Source organism: Geospiza fortis, unplaced genomic scaffold (genome assembly GCF_000277835.1).
Source record: "Geospiza fortis unplaced genomic scaffold, GeoFor_1.0 scaffold408, whole genome shotgun sequence".
In the NCBI taxonomy this organism is placed as follows: domain Eukaryota; kingdom Metazoa; phylum Chordata; class Aves; order Passeriformes; family Thraupidae; genus Geospiza; species Geospiza fortis.
Genome location: NW_005054330.1, coordinates 2,475,413 through 2,493,221, shown reverse-complemented (window position 1 = coordinate 2,493,221; position 17,809 = coordinate 2,475,413). Strand labels below are relative to the sequence as shown.

The 17,809-nt window shown below is 45.1% G+C and overlaps 1 protein-coding gene across 1 annotated transcript in view; it reads right to left on the bottom strand.

The window, feature by feature from the left end:
- FBRSL1 (fibrosin like 1) overlaps positions 1-17,809 on the bottom strand; it is a 365,612-nt gene that overhangs the window by 2,924 nt on the left and 344,879 nt on the right. Inside the window, exons 9-18 of the mRNA XM_031057495.1 lie at positions 17,183-17,418; positions 14,998-15,048; positions 13,971-14,066; positions 10,544-10,615; positions 9,951-9,989; positions 9,037-9,108; positions 7,633-7,765; positions 4,474-4,551; positions 2,957-3,040; positions 1,712-1,952 (exon numbers count right to left, since the gene is read on the bottom strand). Coding sequence (XP_030913355.1) covers positions 1,712-1,952; positions 2,957-3,040; positions 4,474-4,551; positions 7,633-7,765; positions 9,037-9,108; positions 9,951-9,989; positions 10,544-10,615; positions 13,971-14,066; positions 14,998-15,048; positions 17,183-17,418 — 1,102 coding nt within the window. The remainder of the gene's footprint in view (positions 1-1,711; positions 1,953-2,956; positions 3,041-4,473; positions 4,552-7,632; positions 7,766-9,036; positions 9,109-9,950; positions 9,990-10,543; positions 10,616-13,970; positions 14,067-14,997; positions 15,049-17,182; positions 17,419-17,809) is intronic.

Sequence of the window (17,809 nt, the reverse complement as noted above, 5' to 3'; positions counted from 1 at the left end):
GAAGAATTTTAAACAGCATATTTTTCTTTAAAAAAAGCTTGTGTACTCATGTGTAAATCTTGCTGCCAGACAATGACCTTCTCAGCTGTAAAACTTGGGTTCCTTTCCTAAAACATGGATCTAGGTACACAAAACCAAAAACTACAGAAATGCATGCAGGTCCTTCCCAAGTCAGCCTCATTGTCTGGAAGCAGCCATAAGGTGAAGCTGATCTCCCTACAGAACTGCAAGACTTCTTGTTGTTGGCATTTCTTGCAGGTAAGCCAGATGCTTCAGGAGAAACACCCTTGAATCAGCCACAAAACTGAGTAACTGAGCTGTGTTTCAAGAGGACCTGCTGCGATAAACAAGGGGTCTGATGACAACATCCATGGTTTAGAAAGAGAGGCACAAAGGTTTACATTTCCAATTGCACCTCTGCCTCTGAGCAAGCCAATTAGTCACAGTTAATCCCACCTTTTTAACAGGGGAATAAATAATGCTCACCTTCTAAAAGCACTTTGCTCTGAATGAGAGACACTTTAAATGCAAAATATGATGGTGTGATTGAGAGAACGGCATTATGCAGCTGAGAGGCTCACTCTGCCTAAGTTTTATGTTGTGTTGGTTTTTGAGAGCTGTAAGACCTGAGTGCTGAAAGCTGAAGATGTTTTGGGGAGCTGTGTAAGTATTTATCTCTTATGATTACATTTGCTAACCCAGCTTTCTTCCTCTGTGATAGTCCTGATTGCTGGTCAAGGATGTGGTTTATTAAAACCATGGCCAAATAGGGATGCTGGGGACAGCTTAAGCTAAATTAATAGAAGTGTAATAGAGCTGTTAACCCCTGTGTGAACACTCCTGAGAGTAAAGTAACCTTGGTCTGCAAATGAATTCCATTAGAGCCAAGAATGATACCTTCCCTACCTGAATGAAATCTGTGCAAGGATGTCAGACAATTTAACATGTAAAGCAAGAAGATTTTCAGCCTATTGCTTCCATATAATCTTGTTCATAGGTACTGCCTGAAGATCTCATTAAAAGCACTCCAGCAAACTGTGAACCCCTATCACTAGTCAAGCATGCACATCTAAGACTTGCAGGCTGTTATTGCCTACAAAGAAGAAGCCTGTTGGAGACAACTGGGCTCTGAAATGTAAAGGGCTTCACAGCTTCAGAATCATATAACTGGGAGCTAATGAAGTAACTCTAGCCCAGGTGATACAGGCCTGTCATCCTTAATAAGGATTTGCCCACAATGCAATTTTTTAAAATCAGTTTTGCTAATGGATTCATGCACACTGCTCCAGAAACAGGCATTTGCATTGTTATCTCATTAATGTCCAGCTAACATTGGAATTCATCAGCATATCTGTACATTAATGAGAACTATGACTGTCTCCAAAGGACCAATCACAATTTCAGCAATCCTAAAGCAGCTGCACTGACAACAACCAAGTTTTCAGTACACTGAAAACACAGCAACACACTCAATTCCTCAGCCTGGCGTGATTTGTTAACTGACTAGCAAGGACTAGGTTACTGTATTTCCATAGAAGACAAAATCCTAAAAGGCAAAGAGGAATTTTTGTGGTGTTGCTAGCACTTGTGCTTATCTGAGGAAAATGCCTATCAGCTGCTTTAAGGATCAGCAACATTTTAGGGAAAACAGAAAAAAGTAAAGAGGAAAAACAGTCCCAGGAGGACGTGGTCAGGAGCCCACAGTGCTCACCTCTCTTTGTCTCTGTCGTCCTTGCTCAGAGAAAGGTCCCTCTTGTCGGGCTCCCGCTCCCTGTCCCTGTCCCTGTCGTGGTTTGTCACCGAGGAGCTCCGCTCCGAATCCGACGGCTTGGGCCACTGGGGAGGGGTTGGGAAGGAAGGCGGGGTCCGGTGCAGTCTGTTCCATGGCTCATGGGGGTTATTGAAATTCTGCAGGTTTGGGCCATCTTTGTGAGTAAAAATGTTGTTGTGAGCTAGAATAATGGCAGGGGGAGGAAGAGTTAAAAATAATTCAAAGCCAATCATTTATACAGACATTTTTCACAATATTAGTCACAATCAGAGCTGTCCTTTTAAGGCTTTTTAATGGTGAGAGGGAACTACTAGTGAGGGGAGACAGATAATTCCAACACTGGGTGTAAGATCCACCAGCTCTTTAAAGGCTGTTGTTGGAGGAAGCTTTATACATTTCAATAACTCAGAGACTACTGAAAATGCCCAGCTTCTCTTCTCCCCCCACCCCAGGCAAAGGCTCCAGCACAAAAGCAGTATTTTTCCTCAGCTCCTCTCTCTGGCAGAAACTTTAATTTGTGGATAGTTACAAGCAATCAGCTGCCTGCAGCTGAGGCTTCAGGGACTGTTTTTGTTGAAGAACCCAGACTATTTGGTGGTATGTATGTGTGTGTATAAACACAGAGCTTGGCTGTAAGGCTTTTCAGAACAGTCACTCGATTTTCCTCCATCCATCTTCAGCTGATTCCTGTTGCACCATGAGATGCACAAGCATGCTCTCTTATGTGTGGCTCTCAAGCATGTTTCACCTACAGCTGACATGTTTATGAGGTAGAATTATTTTATACAGGTAATTTAAACTTCAGCCAACAGTTACAGAGGATGTCTACATGAATTAGAAGTATCAATAGCTGCTCCACTGTGCATCTTCACTGGTGAAGGGTGTTACTTTAGGTGCCCACAGGGTCTCAGAGCTCGGTGGTGTTTTGCAGCTCCAGTGGCTCTCTGAGCACTCAAGGTACCAACCCTCAGCAGTGAGGTGGCACAGAGCACAGCTACTGACCTCTGTGACATGCAGAAAAGCTCCCACCGCAGAGACCTGGAAATCTTAGGTGCAGTGTTTTCAGATAGGAGAATGGAGGTTAGGAATTAAACTTCTTTAAAAACTACCACCAGCTGCTGTAAATATTAGCATGTGGCTTTTCTGGAAGGGATGTTTGTCTGCAGTAACCCAGCCAGTACTTACTCAGAGCATGACTGCCTAATCCTCCAAAGGCATTGCTGCCTAAGTTCCCAAGGCCGCTGAAGGTGCTTGACCTGCTAAATGGATCTGGAAAGGCAAACAGGGATTTAGCAGGCATTTAGCCAAGAATGTTGGAGAATGAAACGCACCCCTCCCCTTCTTAACGGTTTGAGTCCAAGTAGGATTAGGCCAGACTTTAAGCTGATCCTTCTCATTGCAAGGTTCTTTGCACAGAAAATTCCCATCATGTTAAAATGGAGAAGGGATTCAGTGCTCACTCTGCAAACAGGTGCTGTAATAAACTTTTGTATGCCAGTCAGAAGTGAGTTAGAAATTAAGGCCTAACAGCTGAAATTAGGGTGGCTGCTGAGCTATAACTCTCTTTCCTTATCAGTACTAATAGTAGAAACATTGCAACTGCCTTGAAAGAAGAATCTCAGCAGGCCCCTAGGCCAGCACTGAGGAGATGACTGTCTTGTTTCTGCACTTTTTTTCCAGTAAAGGCACCCATTACCAGAAGAGGTTCCTCTCTGAGAGCACATAGCCCATCTCAGGTTTCCACACTCCAGAGACAGCTGGAGTTAAATCCTACCAGTGTACCTGTTTTCTTTCCTACTGGTCATCTCTAAACAACTCCTCCTCCTGCCCACTGGCTTTCTGATTGTCCCCTTCAAGTCCTTAACTTGCCATGTTACAGGAGGTAATGCTGCTCTCCACTTCCTCACAGATATCACATTTAACATATCAAGGCAAATGGCACAAATAGCTTGTATCTTAAAGCAAACAGCTATTTTTGCTTATTTACTTATTTAAAACAGTTCTTGCCCTTCCTCTTTGATCTTAAGTGGCTGAGTGACTCAGTAGAGATAGTTAATTTTGACAGAATGTTCAGGAATTGATGTAAATCTGGGTATTTGCAAGAGAAAAAAGTCTACTAGGTCATGTGGCATGCCACATTTACTGATTGGATGAATGTTACTAAAACATTAATCAACAGAGCTTGAACTTTAATTGGCAATGAGCTGCTTGTGAGCTTCTAAAATGAGGAAATTTGACAAAATCAGGCTCTACTTACTGCCAATTAGGAAACTGAAAGTCTGGCAAAATGTGCAGAACATCTACTTGCCAGGAACTGTTCCCTGAACTCTTTTACAGAATGTAGTCAAGACCTTTCATACGTGGAAAATGGTACAGGAGGAGCCCATTTTAAGCTGAGGCTTGTCTGAGGTATCTTTGCATAAATTTCCCCCATTTCTTCAGGCACATTCAGGAGCACAGGACTCTACAGGTCACATTTGGCTCTGGTGCAGTGTCCCAGCAGTGACAGATGTGACAGCTCTGCACTGCCTTCTCCTTTGGGGGACAGTGAGGACATGTGCTGGGAGCTGGCAGGGATGAGAAGCTGGCCAGCTTCGGCATCCTCAGGCGCTTTAAGCCTTTCCCTCCCCGGTGCAGGACCACACTGAGAGCCAGGAAGGGGGCAGAGGTACAGAGGTGAGGGCAGGGCTACTTACACTTACCTGCCAAGTGGTTTGTAGGCAGGAAACTGCTGTGGTGAGGTGAGGGACCAAAAGGGGTGGTGGCTGGATGCGTTGCACCTGTGAGAACAAGGTCCCTTTTTAGTTCAGGGGCAAGTGACTCCTGGTACACACAGAGCTCCTGACCATCACATTCAAGAGCTGAATGCAAACGCCACATTTAAACAACAAAGGCAGGGGAAGACCCCAAACACTGGCTGAGTGAGCAGCATGGATCTCCCTGACAGCCCTACCAAGGAGTCTAACAGGGCACTGGAGGCAGGAGGAGACCTGGCACTGAGAGCTGCTGCTCACCTGCAGTAACAGGGAAGCCAAGCTCTTTGTCTGACATTTTCCGTCATTACTCCATGTTTACATGAAAAAGGGCCAGCCCAGGTTATGGGCCCAGCCAGAAGGTGCTCAGAGGTGACTGATTAGTCTGTATGAAACACCAGTTAATGACAGGCACACAGGGAACATCAATCATGGTTTCCCCATGAGGGCTCCAGCTCCGCTCTCACATCTGTCTCTGCATCCACAGGCTCCCCCCTGGTATTTTTCCCTTTCCTAGACACTGTTCATTGCCATGGTGCTTCACTTCCCCGTGGGAAAGAACACTGCTGAGCATGCTGGATTATACCAGGCTGAGGAGATGGGAAGGAAGGGGTGAAACAAGCAGGTCTGCCCTGTATTTCAAGGTGGACCAGACTCATGCAGGAAACTCTCCTCTCCTTTCAGAGCAGAGAGATTTTCTTCCTTTGCAGGAGGGATATGTGAATCTGAACAGGCTCCCAACCTCAGACTGAAAAGCACTGGTGTCAGCTGTCACTGGGGTACTTGGTGAGCCCCTGACCTGGCCTTCCTTGGAGACAGAGCCCAACCCCTGATGGCTGCTGTGAAACACACTCCTGTGTCCAGAACATGAGCAAACTGAAACCTGAGAGGGAGACAGAGCTCTGTGTCCCCCACCAGCTTGGGCACCTCAAACCCAAGCAGCCAGAAAATGAGTTGAAGAAACTTAAGAGAAACCACGGCAACGAGACCCATCCAGTACCTCTCTATAAACATTCTGACTGCTCCAATGCTTCAAGATGGATGGAGACTGTCATCTTCCTAATCCTTTAAGATTTCAGAAGGTGTATAATGGATGGGAGATTTCTTCAAAGGAGACGGCTTACAAACTCCACTACATGGGCTGATAATAAAAAATCCTCTGGAGGAAGCCAGGAGCAGCATTGCAGGCTGTCAGGCAGTTATTAAATAGACTGTCTGCTAGGCAGCCCAGCATCCCTCCTGGAGACAGGTGGCCCTAAGATAACTTATGTCTCCCCCAGTAACCAGGCAATGCAGCAGAACCAATGATTCACACCAACTGCACACGTGCTCAGTAAGGTGAAAAGAATGCCTCAGATATTCCAGAGTAAAAGCTTTATTCCTCCACGTATTCCAGCTGCAATGTTTGCTCACACTGACAACACTCTTTACCTGGATTTACTGTGTGATGGCTCTTGTGATTAATATACTCACAGAAAAGTTGTTGTAAGGTTGTTCCTCTCTACTGAAAGTTTTCTATTAGTTTGCCTTCTTTTATGTTTCTATTTCATCCTATTCTCCCTCTTGCTTTTACAAATGAAAAGCAAGCCATGCTTGCATCTTTTAAGGGAAAAAATTCCAGATACCAACTGGACTGGTGCTTTTCTGTCTGTTAGGGTAATCCTGTCCAGAACAGCCTACAGCAGCAAAACCAGATATGAAACAAGATTCTTGTAATGACAGCACAGGACAGTGATAAGGAAACATCTGCCAGAGGAAAACAGCCAGAGGTTTGTAAATAAGCAGTGCTTGTGCATCCAAGGAGATGCAAGAAGTATCTTGGCTTTGTACTATCAAAATACCTTTGCAGAGACCAAAATACAGGGCAGCACCCTACAATGCTGGTACCAGCACTGATTGCATGTGGTAGAAGTGTGCATTTGATGGTTAAGAATTTCCATCCACAGACAGAGCAGAAAGACAGACTGAAGCCCTGGTGGAGTTCCTGAAGGCTATTTGGCATTTGAAACTCAATTCTCACAGAAATTTCAGCTCGATTGTCATCTGTTGCTTTTCTGTCATTTTTGGGACTGAGTTCAAAACTAAAGTCATTAATTTCCACAGGGTTGAACCAAGGCTGAATATGACCATGTCTGCACTGAGTTAAGGTGATTGTGCAATATTGCATCATAAAACCAGAGTAACATTAGGGAAGAAAATGACATTATTTTCCAATTAATTACATACATAAAGAACTAAGTTACATCTCGTCAATTGATGCAGCTCATTCAGAATGCAGACTTTGGCCTCTCAAACACAGAGAGAAAATGTGAAGAAGTTGAGAAGAAAGTTAAGTCTGAGAATAAGGACAACATTTAGCATTTGGTAGACAGATGTCCACATGAATCCAGGCTGGCATCCTAGACCAGAATGGGAGAGCTGCAGTCCCCATGGTCAGAGCCATCCAGAACAACACAGTGTCCTTTGGTAATTTTGTGATTGTATTTACTTCTCCAACAGATTGGAAAACAATTGATCAGTGTAAATTGTATTTAATTATTTGGGGCTCTTTGTAAATTCAATATATCATTTTAAGCCCTGGACTTTGCTTAAGTTTGTAACACATAGAGGAATTTTCTATTTAAAAAACAAACACTTGACAAATACACCTTCTGTGATATTTTCAGTGCTGTTATTGAAGTTTTCCTTTTACAAAAAACCCTTGTTTTCAGAAAACAAACAGAAACCTGGTGAGTGGAGGAGCTGAGAAGAATAACATGGCAAATATAAAAACAAGAAAGAGACTAGGGCCACTTCTAATCCTGTGCAATGGAAACATTTTCAAGTGTTTTGTCAAAATTGCTTTTAAAAAATCACTCTATAGCCTACTAATCAGACACATAAGAACCAGCTGCACACACGTGTGTGGGCCAACTGCTGCAGCTCAGTGATGTGCAGAGGATCCTGCTCTCGAGGTGGTGGCAGAGCCCTGGTCACAGCAGTGTCTTTGCACCCCTTGAAACCAACCTTGCTTCTGTTTTTGAGGCATATGTAGCTGTAAAGTCATGCATGACATACACTGACTGCTTCTTGTTTGTTTTTAATAAAAAAGGAATAATCTCCTCTTACCTGTGGTAGAAAACAGAGGCCTGGCAAGATCTTGTGGATAATGGAAGCCTGGAAACACGCCAGGGGCGGGAGGTCTGCTGAACAGGTCAAGTTTACCACCTATCTCTAGCTTGTGGGGATCCAGCTGCATTTGCTGTCAAATGATATAAAACCAATCTCATTACACGCTTCCTATTTTTATGGGAAAACAAGAGAGGGAGTTAAGGCTCATTCCTCCCTAGCCCTGCCAGGGAGCGTTAGTGGCAGTGACAGTCCCCGCTCACGCAGCACAGCCGTGTCCCTGCTCTGCCAGCCTCTGCAGGGCCACCCCAACCCTCTCAGCTGCCTGCCCCACGCCAGGCTGAGGTCAGCAGGGAGCACTCAGCCCCCAGCACAGGCTGCAGCAGGAACAGGACACACCGAGGGCACGGCACCCCAGGAGCAAACAGCACTCTCAGCCTGACAAAAATGCTCTGCAGGCACGGAGCTGCTGACAGAAGCCTCAAGAGCTGGGTGATGGGCTCTGGGCGATGGGCTCTGGGTGATTGGCTTGTCTGTTCTGCCTCTCCAGTTAGAAAGAGACGTGCCCATACTGTGCCCTTCCTGCAGCCAGCACAGCTCAGTGTGCAGGCAAGGGGCAGAGGATGAAGGGAGCCATGAGGCTCCTGCAGAGACTGTTCTTATCCTTGCCCTGTAGAAGTGAGCACGACCAGAACTGCACCTTAGTCATAGAAGCCTATGAATAGCTTAAAGATTATGTATTTGCTTATAAAAACATATGGACATACACCCCTTTCACAGGTACCTATTTAAGCAGAGAATAGCCTTCATTAATGGGACAAAAAAACTATTCTAGGAGCTGTGAAAAAATAAAATCTACACAAGTCCCTTTATCAGCTATTCTACCTGCCATAGGGAGTCTAAAGCCTGCAACAGCACCCCGGGGTACCTACATCCTGTTACCTCTTGAGTGTTAAACCTCCTCCCTCTGCCCACCATCACAGCAGCACAGGAAGCCCCACAGCCTCTAATACTGATGTTATCAATCTACTCTGCTGCTCTCTGCTCTGTAATGTTCTTCACTGCATTGGCCATTTCATTACCTCCTCCACAGGAGGTACTAATGCAGAGGGGAAGCAACATTAAATGTGCATGCTTTGTGAAAAAAAAAAGATTGACTTGGGGAAATTACTCTGCCCCTAACTTTCTTCCCCTCTTTCTGGCTGTACACCCTTCAACCCAGCTCCTCTGCCCTCAGATAAACTTTACAGTTGCTATAATAAATGTTAAAGGAGTGTAAGTATTAGTTAATCAATACAGGCAAGCTTGACAATCACCACAGTAACTGCTTCCTGCCCATTACTCACTCAAATACAATCTGTAAGCTAAAAGACCTGGCTTTGTTCCAGAAACCATCTGAATTACCTTTATCTTTTGCTGGTGATGGTAGATCTGCCAGGCGATCTGTACATGAACCGCACACCACTTCCCGGGTTTCTGCAGTGGAAAGCACAAGAATTTAGATTAATTTATACGTTAGCAATCTACATCAGATAGAACATTTCATTTCCCTTACTGTCAACCAGGCAGCTAAGCAATGAGAAAGGCTGATTACTAAAACGGCACAATGGGTGATCAACATTTTCTGCTGTACTGCAGCAGATGATGTTTAAATTAAGAAGGAAACAGGAAGAATGTGGGATATCTTCCCCATCTCATGGACATCTGAGATCCTGCCTTGTTCTTTCCTACTTGCACTCCCCCTTCCCAAATTGAAATGAATGGCAGCAAAGAACAGTATGCCATGCTTAAGAGAAAGCAACTAATGGCTGAAAGTTCTGTTTCTGAAAAGAGCCCTGTTCATTCACCCCTGCTGCACTGCAGGCTAAGTCATGCGTGGTTATTATGGCTACTGGCTTTTGGAGAGGGAAAGGGTAGGGACAAACAATCCCCAGGATTAGCAGTGCCACAGCTGAACAAGTCCCTATTTTCAGCTGAGCCGTGGTACTCACTGTTCCACTGTTTATGTGGAACATCAGCACATTGACCTAAGCCACCACGAATCTGTTCACTGGTGAATGTCTGCCCATGCTCACAGTCATTTATTTCTGTGACCCTCATTTCATACTGTGAACTATTAATGCACATAAATGGATGCAAAATAAGGCCGGGATTCAACCCAAATGTTATTAATCAGAAGTGGCAGAGAGCTAAGTGACATTTTGCTTGAAGTAAAAGATGAGCGTGAGATTTTCTACTGGACATGTTAAATTTCAAAAGCACATGCACAATACTCCAAGTGTCTGTGTAAAAATATGTATATAAAATCCCCCACAAACCTTACTTACTCTTACTGGAGGCCTATAAGGGTCTGACACCTATGGAAAAAGCAGAAATAAAACAATCAGCCTTTCTAAAACTAGCCAATATACAGAAAGGTGGGGAACTTCCTTCCTCTGAACAAGTAAAAGCATTTAGAAAGCAACGTTCCAGAGAAGTCCCCTGTGACATGGGAAACCTAAAAGGCTTAAAACTTCTCTTTCATTCCTTGAACCAAGCTCAGCAGAATCTTATGATAAACAAAGCAGCTTCAGGCTAGCAACTGAACAGTGCCAGTGCTTTTCTGAACCTTGAAATTATTCTGAAATGGAGTGCATGAGCGTACTCTCCAAGCAATACCTAGAGGAAAGACATTGAAGGGGTTTCCTGCCCCATTTTCCTCTGGCTTTTGAAAGAAGCCAATACATCCCTTTGAATTCATGACTGGTGGAGATTGCTGTCTCACCTGAAAAAGACAACTTCTCTCCTCACTGCATGTTCCCAGTCTAGAAGGCCAATTTGCTCACCAGCCTACTCTTGTTTTTTATCAGCAATCAATGTGTTTACTGTACACCCAGATAAGCTGAAAAGAAGTTTATATACTGTTGCCTACCCCTGGAGTCTTCTGCAGCAGCGTATGGTGGACTGTGCCCGGTCTACCTGCTACATCAATAGGGTTTGAAGTCTGAAAGACAAGAAGAGAGCGTGAATAATACTGTATCACACCAGTGGTACATTTAACATCTCTATCTGATGTTAACAGCATTAATTAGTCCATGTTTGCACTGTGCTTTGAGCACGCATATTGCTACATTAGTGCTAAATGTTATCTCTTACTGACAGCCAACAGCATTTAACCACCATGTCATTTATTATTATGAGCAGCAGTAACAGTGTTCCAGTAGCACCCCTAAGCCCTGCTGAGATCATACCCCGTTGTGCTGTGCATGTGCACGGGAAGAGACAGTCCCTGTCCCCCAAGCTTATTCTTTAGACAAAACAGGCAGGAGGGAAGAAGAGAGAACAAGAGAGGTAGCCTGACTCCCTCCATTTTCCAGGCAGCAACCAGCACAGCAGACAGGAACAGAATAACTTGAGCATCCCAGTCCCATATTCCACACACTGGACCATGGCCCCTCTCTGACTGGGGCCAGGTAACACAATGCCTGAACCAGCAACAGCCCATCTATTTGCTTAGACAAGGCAAAATGAGAAACCTTAGAAGGTGCTTGTGGGTCTTTTATAGCTTTGCATTGTTTACCCCATCATTTTCCAGCAAGAATTAAACACCTCATTGAAGGAATTCCTGCTCCTCCTCCTCCTCTGGATCCCACCTGTTGTCCTGTCCTAATGATCCCCAAGAACTCGTCCATCTCCTCACTCTGGCATTCTTCCATCTCCCACTCCCAGAGCAACTGCACCTGGTGCCTCTGCACAGCTGAGTGCAGAAGGGTTAAGCCTCATTCCCCAAGGGATTATTGCACTCATGTTTTAGGTCAAATTATAGCAGATTTCAAACACTACGAGGCATGAGTGTAATCCTGGGTGTAGGAGGAAAGGTAGGTTTTAGTTTGTCTAAGGCTATGTAACTTCCAGACTCATTAAAAAGTGAATTCTGTGCGTGTGTGTGTGTGTAGGTAAGTCAATGCACTCCCCAGGCAGATCGGAGCTCTCAGGGCCTCTCTGACAGCTGAGGTAGATATAAGGTGGCAAATAAGTTACAGCTTTCACAGAGGCAAGAGCCTAAAGATCACAACATGTTAATAGTATGGTGTCATCCTGTCCCTTTGTCCCCTGGAGAAAGACATGAATGCTTCCTCCAGCAAAGTGAACTGAATACTTCTGACCTTTTCAAGTTCTTAGCTTGTGAGAAAAGGCCTTCAGGAAACTCACTGAGAAATTTACCGTCAGCCCGGATTTATGTGCAGTGGACTCACACGCACAGCTGTAGGCAAATGACATGGGAAGGGGAAAAACAAAACCAAGATCTCTGCTTTGGAAAGCAAGAAGTGCAGGAGTCAGAGTGCTAAAGCCAAATGATCAGGTCTGTAGTGATTGTGCAGGCTTTAGCCAAACAGCTTGGGAGGGAGAGACCATGGAAGAATGATGCAGTAAGGATGATTGGAGTGGCTCTGCCTAGAGTTCAGCTCTGCCTCCTCTGGGAAACTGGAAAGTAACGTGCCAAAGCAGCAGATACATTTTTCAACCTCTCCCTCTCTTATTCAGAAGTTAGATTGCATGTAAATACTGCACTGTGCAAAGATCAAATGATCTCAGTGATTAACCACGGCACCAGTGTGACCTTGCACTGCTTAAACTCAAGCTAGCAAGGGTTGGATGTATCTAAAATTAATTAAAAGATAGTTACAGCAGCACGAGGAACAGCTTAAAAATGTGAAGGGTCTGTGGTCACTTTTTCCTTCTCACTATGTAACTGCTCCTTGGCCTAATGGTATTTTATAGAAGATGGAAAGGAGAAGAATGTGCCACTGGTGTAGCAGCAGCTCCTCAAGAGCAGGAAGGAGCCTTATGGCAAAACAGCCCTGGCTGCACGTGAGCAAAACTTGTCCAATTCCACCTTATTCCTGCAGCTCCTTTTCTTGGAAAATCAAGTTCACACCCTGGCTTCTCAGGGTCTGTAGGGACTCCCTGTCATCCCTTGCAAGAGTAACAACAATGAACCCTGGCAGACAAACTCCATCAAGGGATGGCCATGCTCTGTCCCTCTTGCTCCCTCTGCTTCCATGATCTGCTCCTTCTCTAGGCCTGCAGCCACCACGTACAAAACTGCCTCTGAACAAAGCCATTTTAGAGACTTTGCTATTTGTAATGTATCCCTAAAACAAAATAATGTCAAGGATTCGGTGGGCACTGAGGAAATCCTCTGGCTTCCATTAAAAGCATTAAGTTAAGGGGGCAGGTTGCAAAAGGCCTCATTTGCAGTTGCTAATTACTGACTTCCACTGACATCAGTGAAGCTGCTGAGGGAAGCACATCCCTCAGACCTGCCTGCTGTGGATATGGAAATCACCTTCCAAATGCTAACAGGAATGGCCTGGCTGCAGTGCTGCACGTTCAAGACTTCTTACACAGTAGCAGAGTTCTATGGAAATGCAGCTCAAGATAAGAAATCTCTAAAATCACAGCATGTGAGGAAGCTGAACATGTCACCTCACAAATGGAGTACGTGCTCCATTTTCAAACAAATGCTATATAGATACAATCCATTATTTCTTCTTTGGAGAGATTTAACAGTTTTGGTACATTTAAAAATAGTTAATAAAAAGAACACATCTGGAGGGGAAAAAAAAGCAGTGCACACCACAGAATTTGCCAAAAAATGGGGGTTATGATGGCAACATTTCCAAATGCCAATCAGTGCTAGTTGTAATGACATGTTACAGCTGCAGTGCACCTTTCAAACACATTATCTCAAAGAAGCTTGCAGGCATTAATCAACCCTTATAAAACCCACTGCAAGATAACTTTATAGATGAGGAAGCTGAGGAACAGAAGGTTTAAGCAACTTGCCCAAGGTCAGACAGTGTTGGAGCTGGGAATAAAAATTCAGCTCCTTCAAATTACTCTACCCATTTCCAGCAGTCTCTCCCTATTGTTCCCACACTTGTGTAGTCAAATTCTCATTGTTTTTTCTGGGAATAAACACAGTTTATCTTTTGCAATCTCAGACCATTAGATTTATAAAATGATTTGGGACTCATTGGTCTATTATGAGCTGTAAATATTTCACTCAAAATAATGCACTTCACTGTATGCTTCTCCTCCAGTTTCAGCAGACCTCCCAAGTGAGCCACTACATCCTTTCCAAGGAAGGATCTGCAGTGCCAAGAGAAAATTTCTGCTAAAGTGTTGGCTGCTTTGTGCAGAGGATGCTCACAGTTCTGCGGGATGATCCTTTCCAACCCTGTGCTGCACTTCTGCTATGCAAATCATGTGCTGCAAAATCACCAGAGACAAGACTCTGAACACAGTTTCTCTCCCAGCAAAAGAACAAAGCCTTCAGAAGAAGAAGTTTGTACCTTCGGTTGAAATGCTCCCTGAAGTGACCCAAAGGGACCTGAATGTGGAAGCATGGGTGGCATTCCAGGCATTGCTGGAGGATAGGTTGGAAAGAACTACAAAAGAAAAAGAGATGCTTATGTCACAGGATGACTTGAACAATAATGGAGGTAAGGTGCCAAGCCTGGCACATACAAAAATAGTACTGTGCTGAACAAGTGCCACAGTGAAAATACACGATAAATTTGCTTTCAAAATTTTTAAGAGCAAAGCCAAAACTTGAAAAATGCACTTATCTGATAAATTTTCTAGATAGTGCTGAGTGAGTGTGCCTTTAAAAATTGTGGACTATTGCAGGAAGCACAGAGCATAATTTGGGGTTTATGTTCACTTTCCATTAACTTTGCATTTTTCTGCTCTTGCAGACAAATCGATCCTGTTTTGAAATGTGACCTGCTTTAATTTTTAAAGCAAAAGGAACCACAAGATGCTGCACTGCACTCTAACCACAGGCAACACGCACACCACCTTGTAGTTGTGTAGGCTGGGTGAAATTTTGCTTAGGCCTCTCCTGAGCACACACAGCAGTTTTACAAGTCCCAAAACATGTAGGTTTTTTTTTTTTTTTTTGTGCTTTGGAGCAGTGGGGAGCACCAGGAAGAAACCACCAGTCTGACTTACTCCTGTGACCTGAGCAAAACCTTGTGAAAGAGCCATGCACTCCGGGCTGCTGCACTGGGAGAAGCACCAGCTGCAAAGGTACTGCAGTGACCACTGACAGCAATTCCTGCGCATTCCCTGCCATCCCAGGCACAGCCATACAGAGCCGCAGCAGCAAAAATGCAGGAGACAGAGAATTAAAAAAAAAAATAAAACAAAAAAAAAAGCCCAAAGAAAACTTGGTACCTTAAAAACATAAAAAATCAAGACGGAAAAAAGAGCTTTAGAAATGAATGGATCAAAACACTACTCATCAATTGATAACAAGCAAAAGAAGAGCAAGCAGAACCATTAACAAAGAAACCAAGGAGGAAGGCGAGCACTCACGTTGGAATGTCGAAAGTAAGGGTTGTCTAATTTGGGAGCGTACTTGTCAAACTGGAAAGAAAAGAGAAAAAAAAAAGGAAACAGGTGAGTTTGGTTTTGGCAGGAGCAGACACATCAGGATTTCAACACAGACAAATAATCATGGCCCGTGTGTAAGCGTTTAACAGAGCAGAACTGACTGGTTATTCCATACTCGCTCACTGGGGAGATGACTGATTTCTCAGGATAACAGAGAGGAGCCCCCAGGCCACGCTGGGCTCTGCCAAGGCTCACTGCAGAACCCTGTCTGAGGCACTGCATGACCAGGCTCCTGCCCTGGGAAGAGAGCAGTCCTGATACTGCAGCTCAGTGAAACACAGGGAAGTTCAGCTCCAGGTCCACAACTGGGATCTGCCCCTGGATTGCTGAACTAGATCACAGACTAGAGATAAGAAACATTTTCCATTAGACCCCAGCATCTACTGTGGGGCAGCCAATTCCAATTCCCAGTTTCCTGGGCTCCTGTAAGCACCAAAATTCTTTGGGAAAGGGCTGAATTACTTTAGATACACAAATCTCAATATATTTGCCCTCCCCTGCAAAAGGGAGAGTTCCCCAGAGAGAGTTCCCCATTTGCCTCCCCAGAGAAAAGGTGACTGTAAACTTTTTCCATTCCAGCATGGGGTTTTAACACCTCCATGTCCGTAGCCTGTGCCCTGTTTGCCCTGTACCATCTTGGAAGAAAACCCAAAGCACACACACATTGCATTTCTGAACAGTATGTACATTCTGCTGGGGAGGAGGGAATGGGAAGGAAGGCAGGGAAGGGAGCTGTAGGACCCCAGAAAAAGCTGCTTATTTGGCAAGTCAGCTGCTGTTTCACACTCCTCTATGTGCAGGAGAGTAGATTTGTAATTTCATTAATTACAGTTATTACTGGAGCCATGTCCCCTCCAGTGTAAATACCGTAAATTACCAAACACATGCAGCTGTAATTTCAACACTCTTCTCTGGTGTTAGGATTAGCAGACCTGATCTAGTGGAATATAAGATGTGAGTGAAATATAACAAAAGAGCCTTGCAAGTTGTTTTTGGTCTGAAGGCTGTCATCAGTGGGCACGGGTGGGAGGAGAGGGAGCTGTTCACAACCTTGGGTATCACAGTTCTTAAATAACACAGGAGACTTCTGAGAAAAGATTCAGGATTGTTTTACACAGACCAAGCAAAGAAGGGAAGGTGTTTACACACAAGTGCACTGAGCAAACACCTGGGGCTGGATTTTGGGTGGATGATATTGCTTTTAATTGTCTTGCTGCTAAGCAGATTACAACCCAATAATGTCACTGAGCAGTCAGCAGTGGGAAAGAAAAGTGGGAAACATTATGCTCCTTGAGTCCTTGGTAGTTCTTCCCAAAGGCTGCTTTTGCTAGCCTTAAACAGGGTTGTTTCTGCATTTTGGACACAGTGTGAAACTGAGAGGGGGAAAAAAGCTCAATCTTGTGCTTTCAATCTCAGAAAGTAATTGCCAGAAATGGGGAGAGAGTGCATTTTAAAGTACTGACAAAATCCATTTGTAGCAGATCCCTAACAATTTTGTAACAGCTGCAGCAAAGTCCCATTGTGTTACAAGCAAATTCAATGACCAAATGCTTATTACATGGCCAGGAGGATCTCTCCCAGCAGAACCAGCCACACACAAATTAGTGCTTGTTGATGTAATCAAGTAATAAAATGCCTAAATCAATACAGATCAGGTATTAGGAGGAAGAGGGACAGCACTGGTGTCAGATGAGATGCTGCACTGTGGTGAGAGCTCTGGGTAAGCCAGCACGGTCTGCCCTGCACCCAGCAGTTGTGGAGACAGTGTTTGGGGCTGGAAGCCACCCATCCTGGTTGGTGTCACCTCCTGATGTGTCAAGGCAGCTGGCTCTGGGAAAGGGGGAATAGAAATACACAGCAGGACACACAAAAAGGAAAATAAAGGGATTCTGGGTTGTCTCGTGGGTGCTGTATCTGCTCATGGGTAGCAGCATGGGGGACCACGAGGTGGTGTGGGGGCTCTGGGTGGAAAGGGGTCCCTTTGGGAGTGCTGGCCTCCAGGTGGGAAGGGCAGGGACAGCACCCCTGGCTGAAATGAAGAGGGCTGGGTTTTGTTTGACAAGAGCGGGTTAGGCTTTTTGACCAGAGATGCTCTACTTATCCTCACATTTTGGGCTGGGGTACGCACCATGGGAGGTGCAGAGGGCGGCATGAGCGGCGTCTGGGGCAAGCTGGATGGAAAAGGAGTGAATGTGTGCTGGTGGGTGTGTTGGTGCTGATGCGTGTGTTGGTGCTGGTGAAACTCCGCTCTCAGCAGCGGCACCGGGCCAAGTGAGGCAGCGGCCCGGTCCGAACTCTGAACCAAAAACCGGTTGTTCAGCTCTTGCCTGAGCAGTTCGTGATCTAGAGGAGAGAGAGAGAGAAAAAAAAAAGACACAGAGGCCCGTGGGCCTGTGAGTACCACAAAGACGGAGGAGAAAGAGTCAATATTCACCTGGCATTCCCTGTTTCTGCAGGTCATGCTGTGGTGGTTTTCTACGTGAGGACTCATTGGTGGAGGTAAGAGAGATGCCTGTGACAAAGTACCAATCAGAATCCCCGAATGAGGCTGGCAATACATGATTGGTTGGTTGAATGATATCAACAGGCTGGTATCTAAAGACAAGAGAGAACACCATGAGTCATCACAGCAGAAAACATCATCGGGGCTCGCCCTCGCCCGGCCCCGCCCGCCCCCGCGCCCGCCCGGCTCTCCTCCCCGGCACTGCCGAGCCAGGTGTGTCTGGGGGCAGGC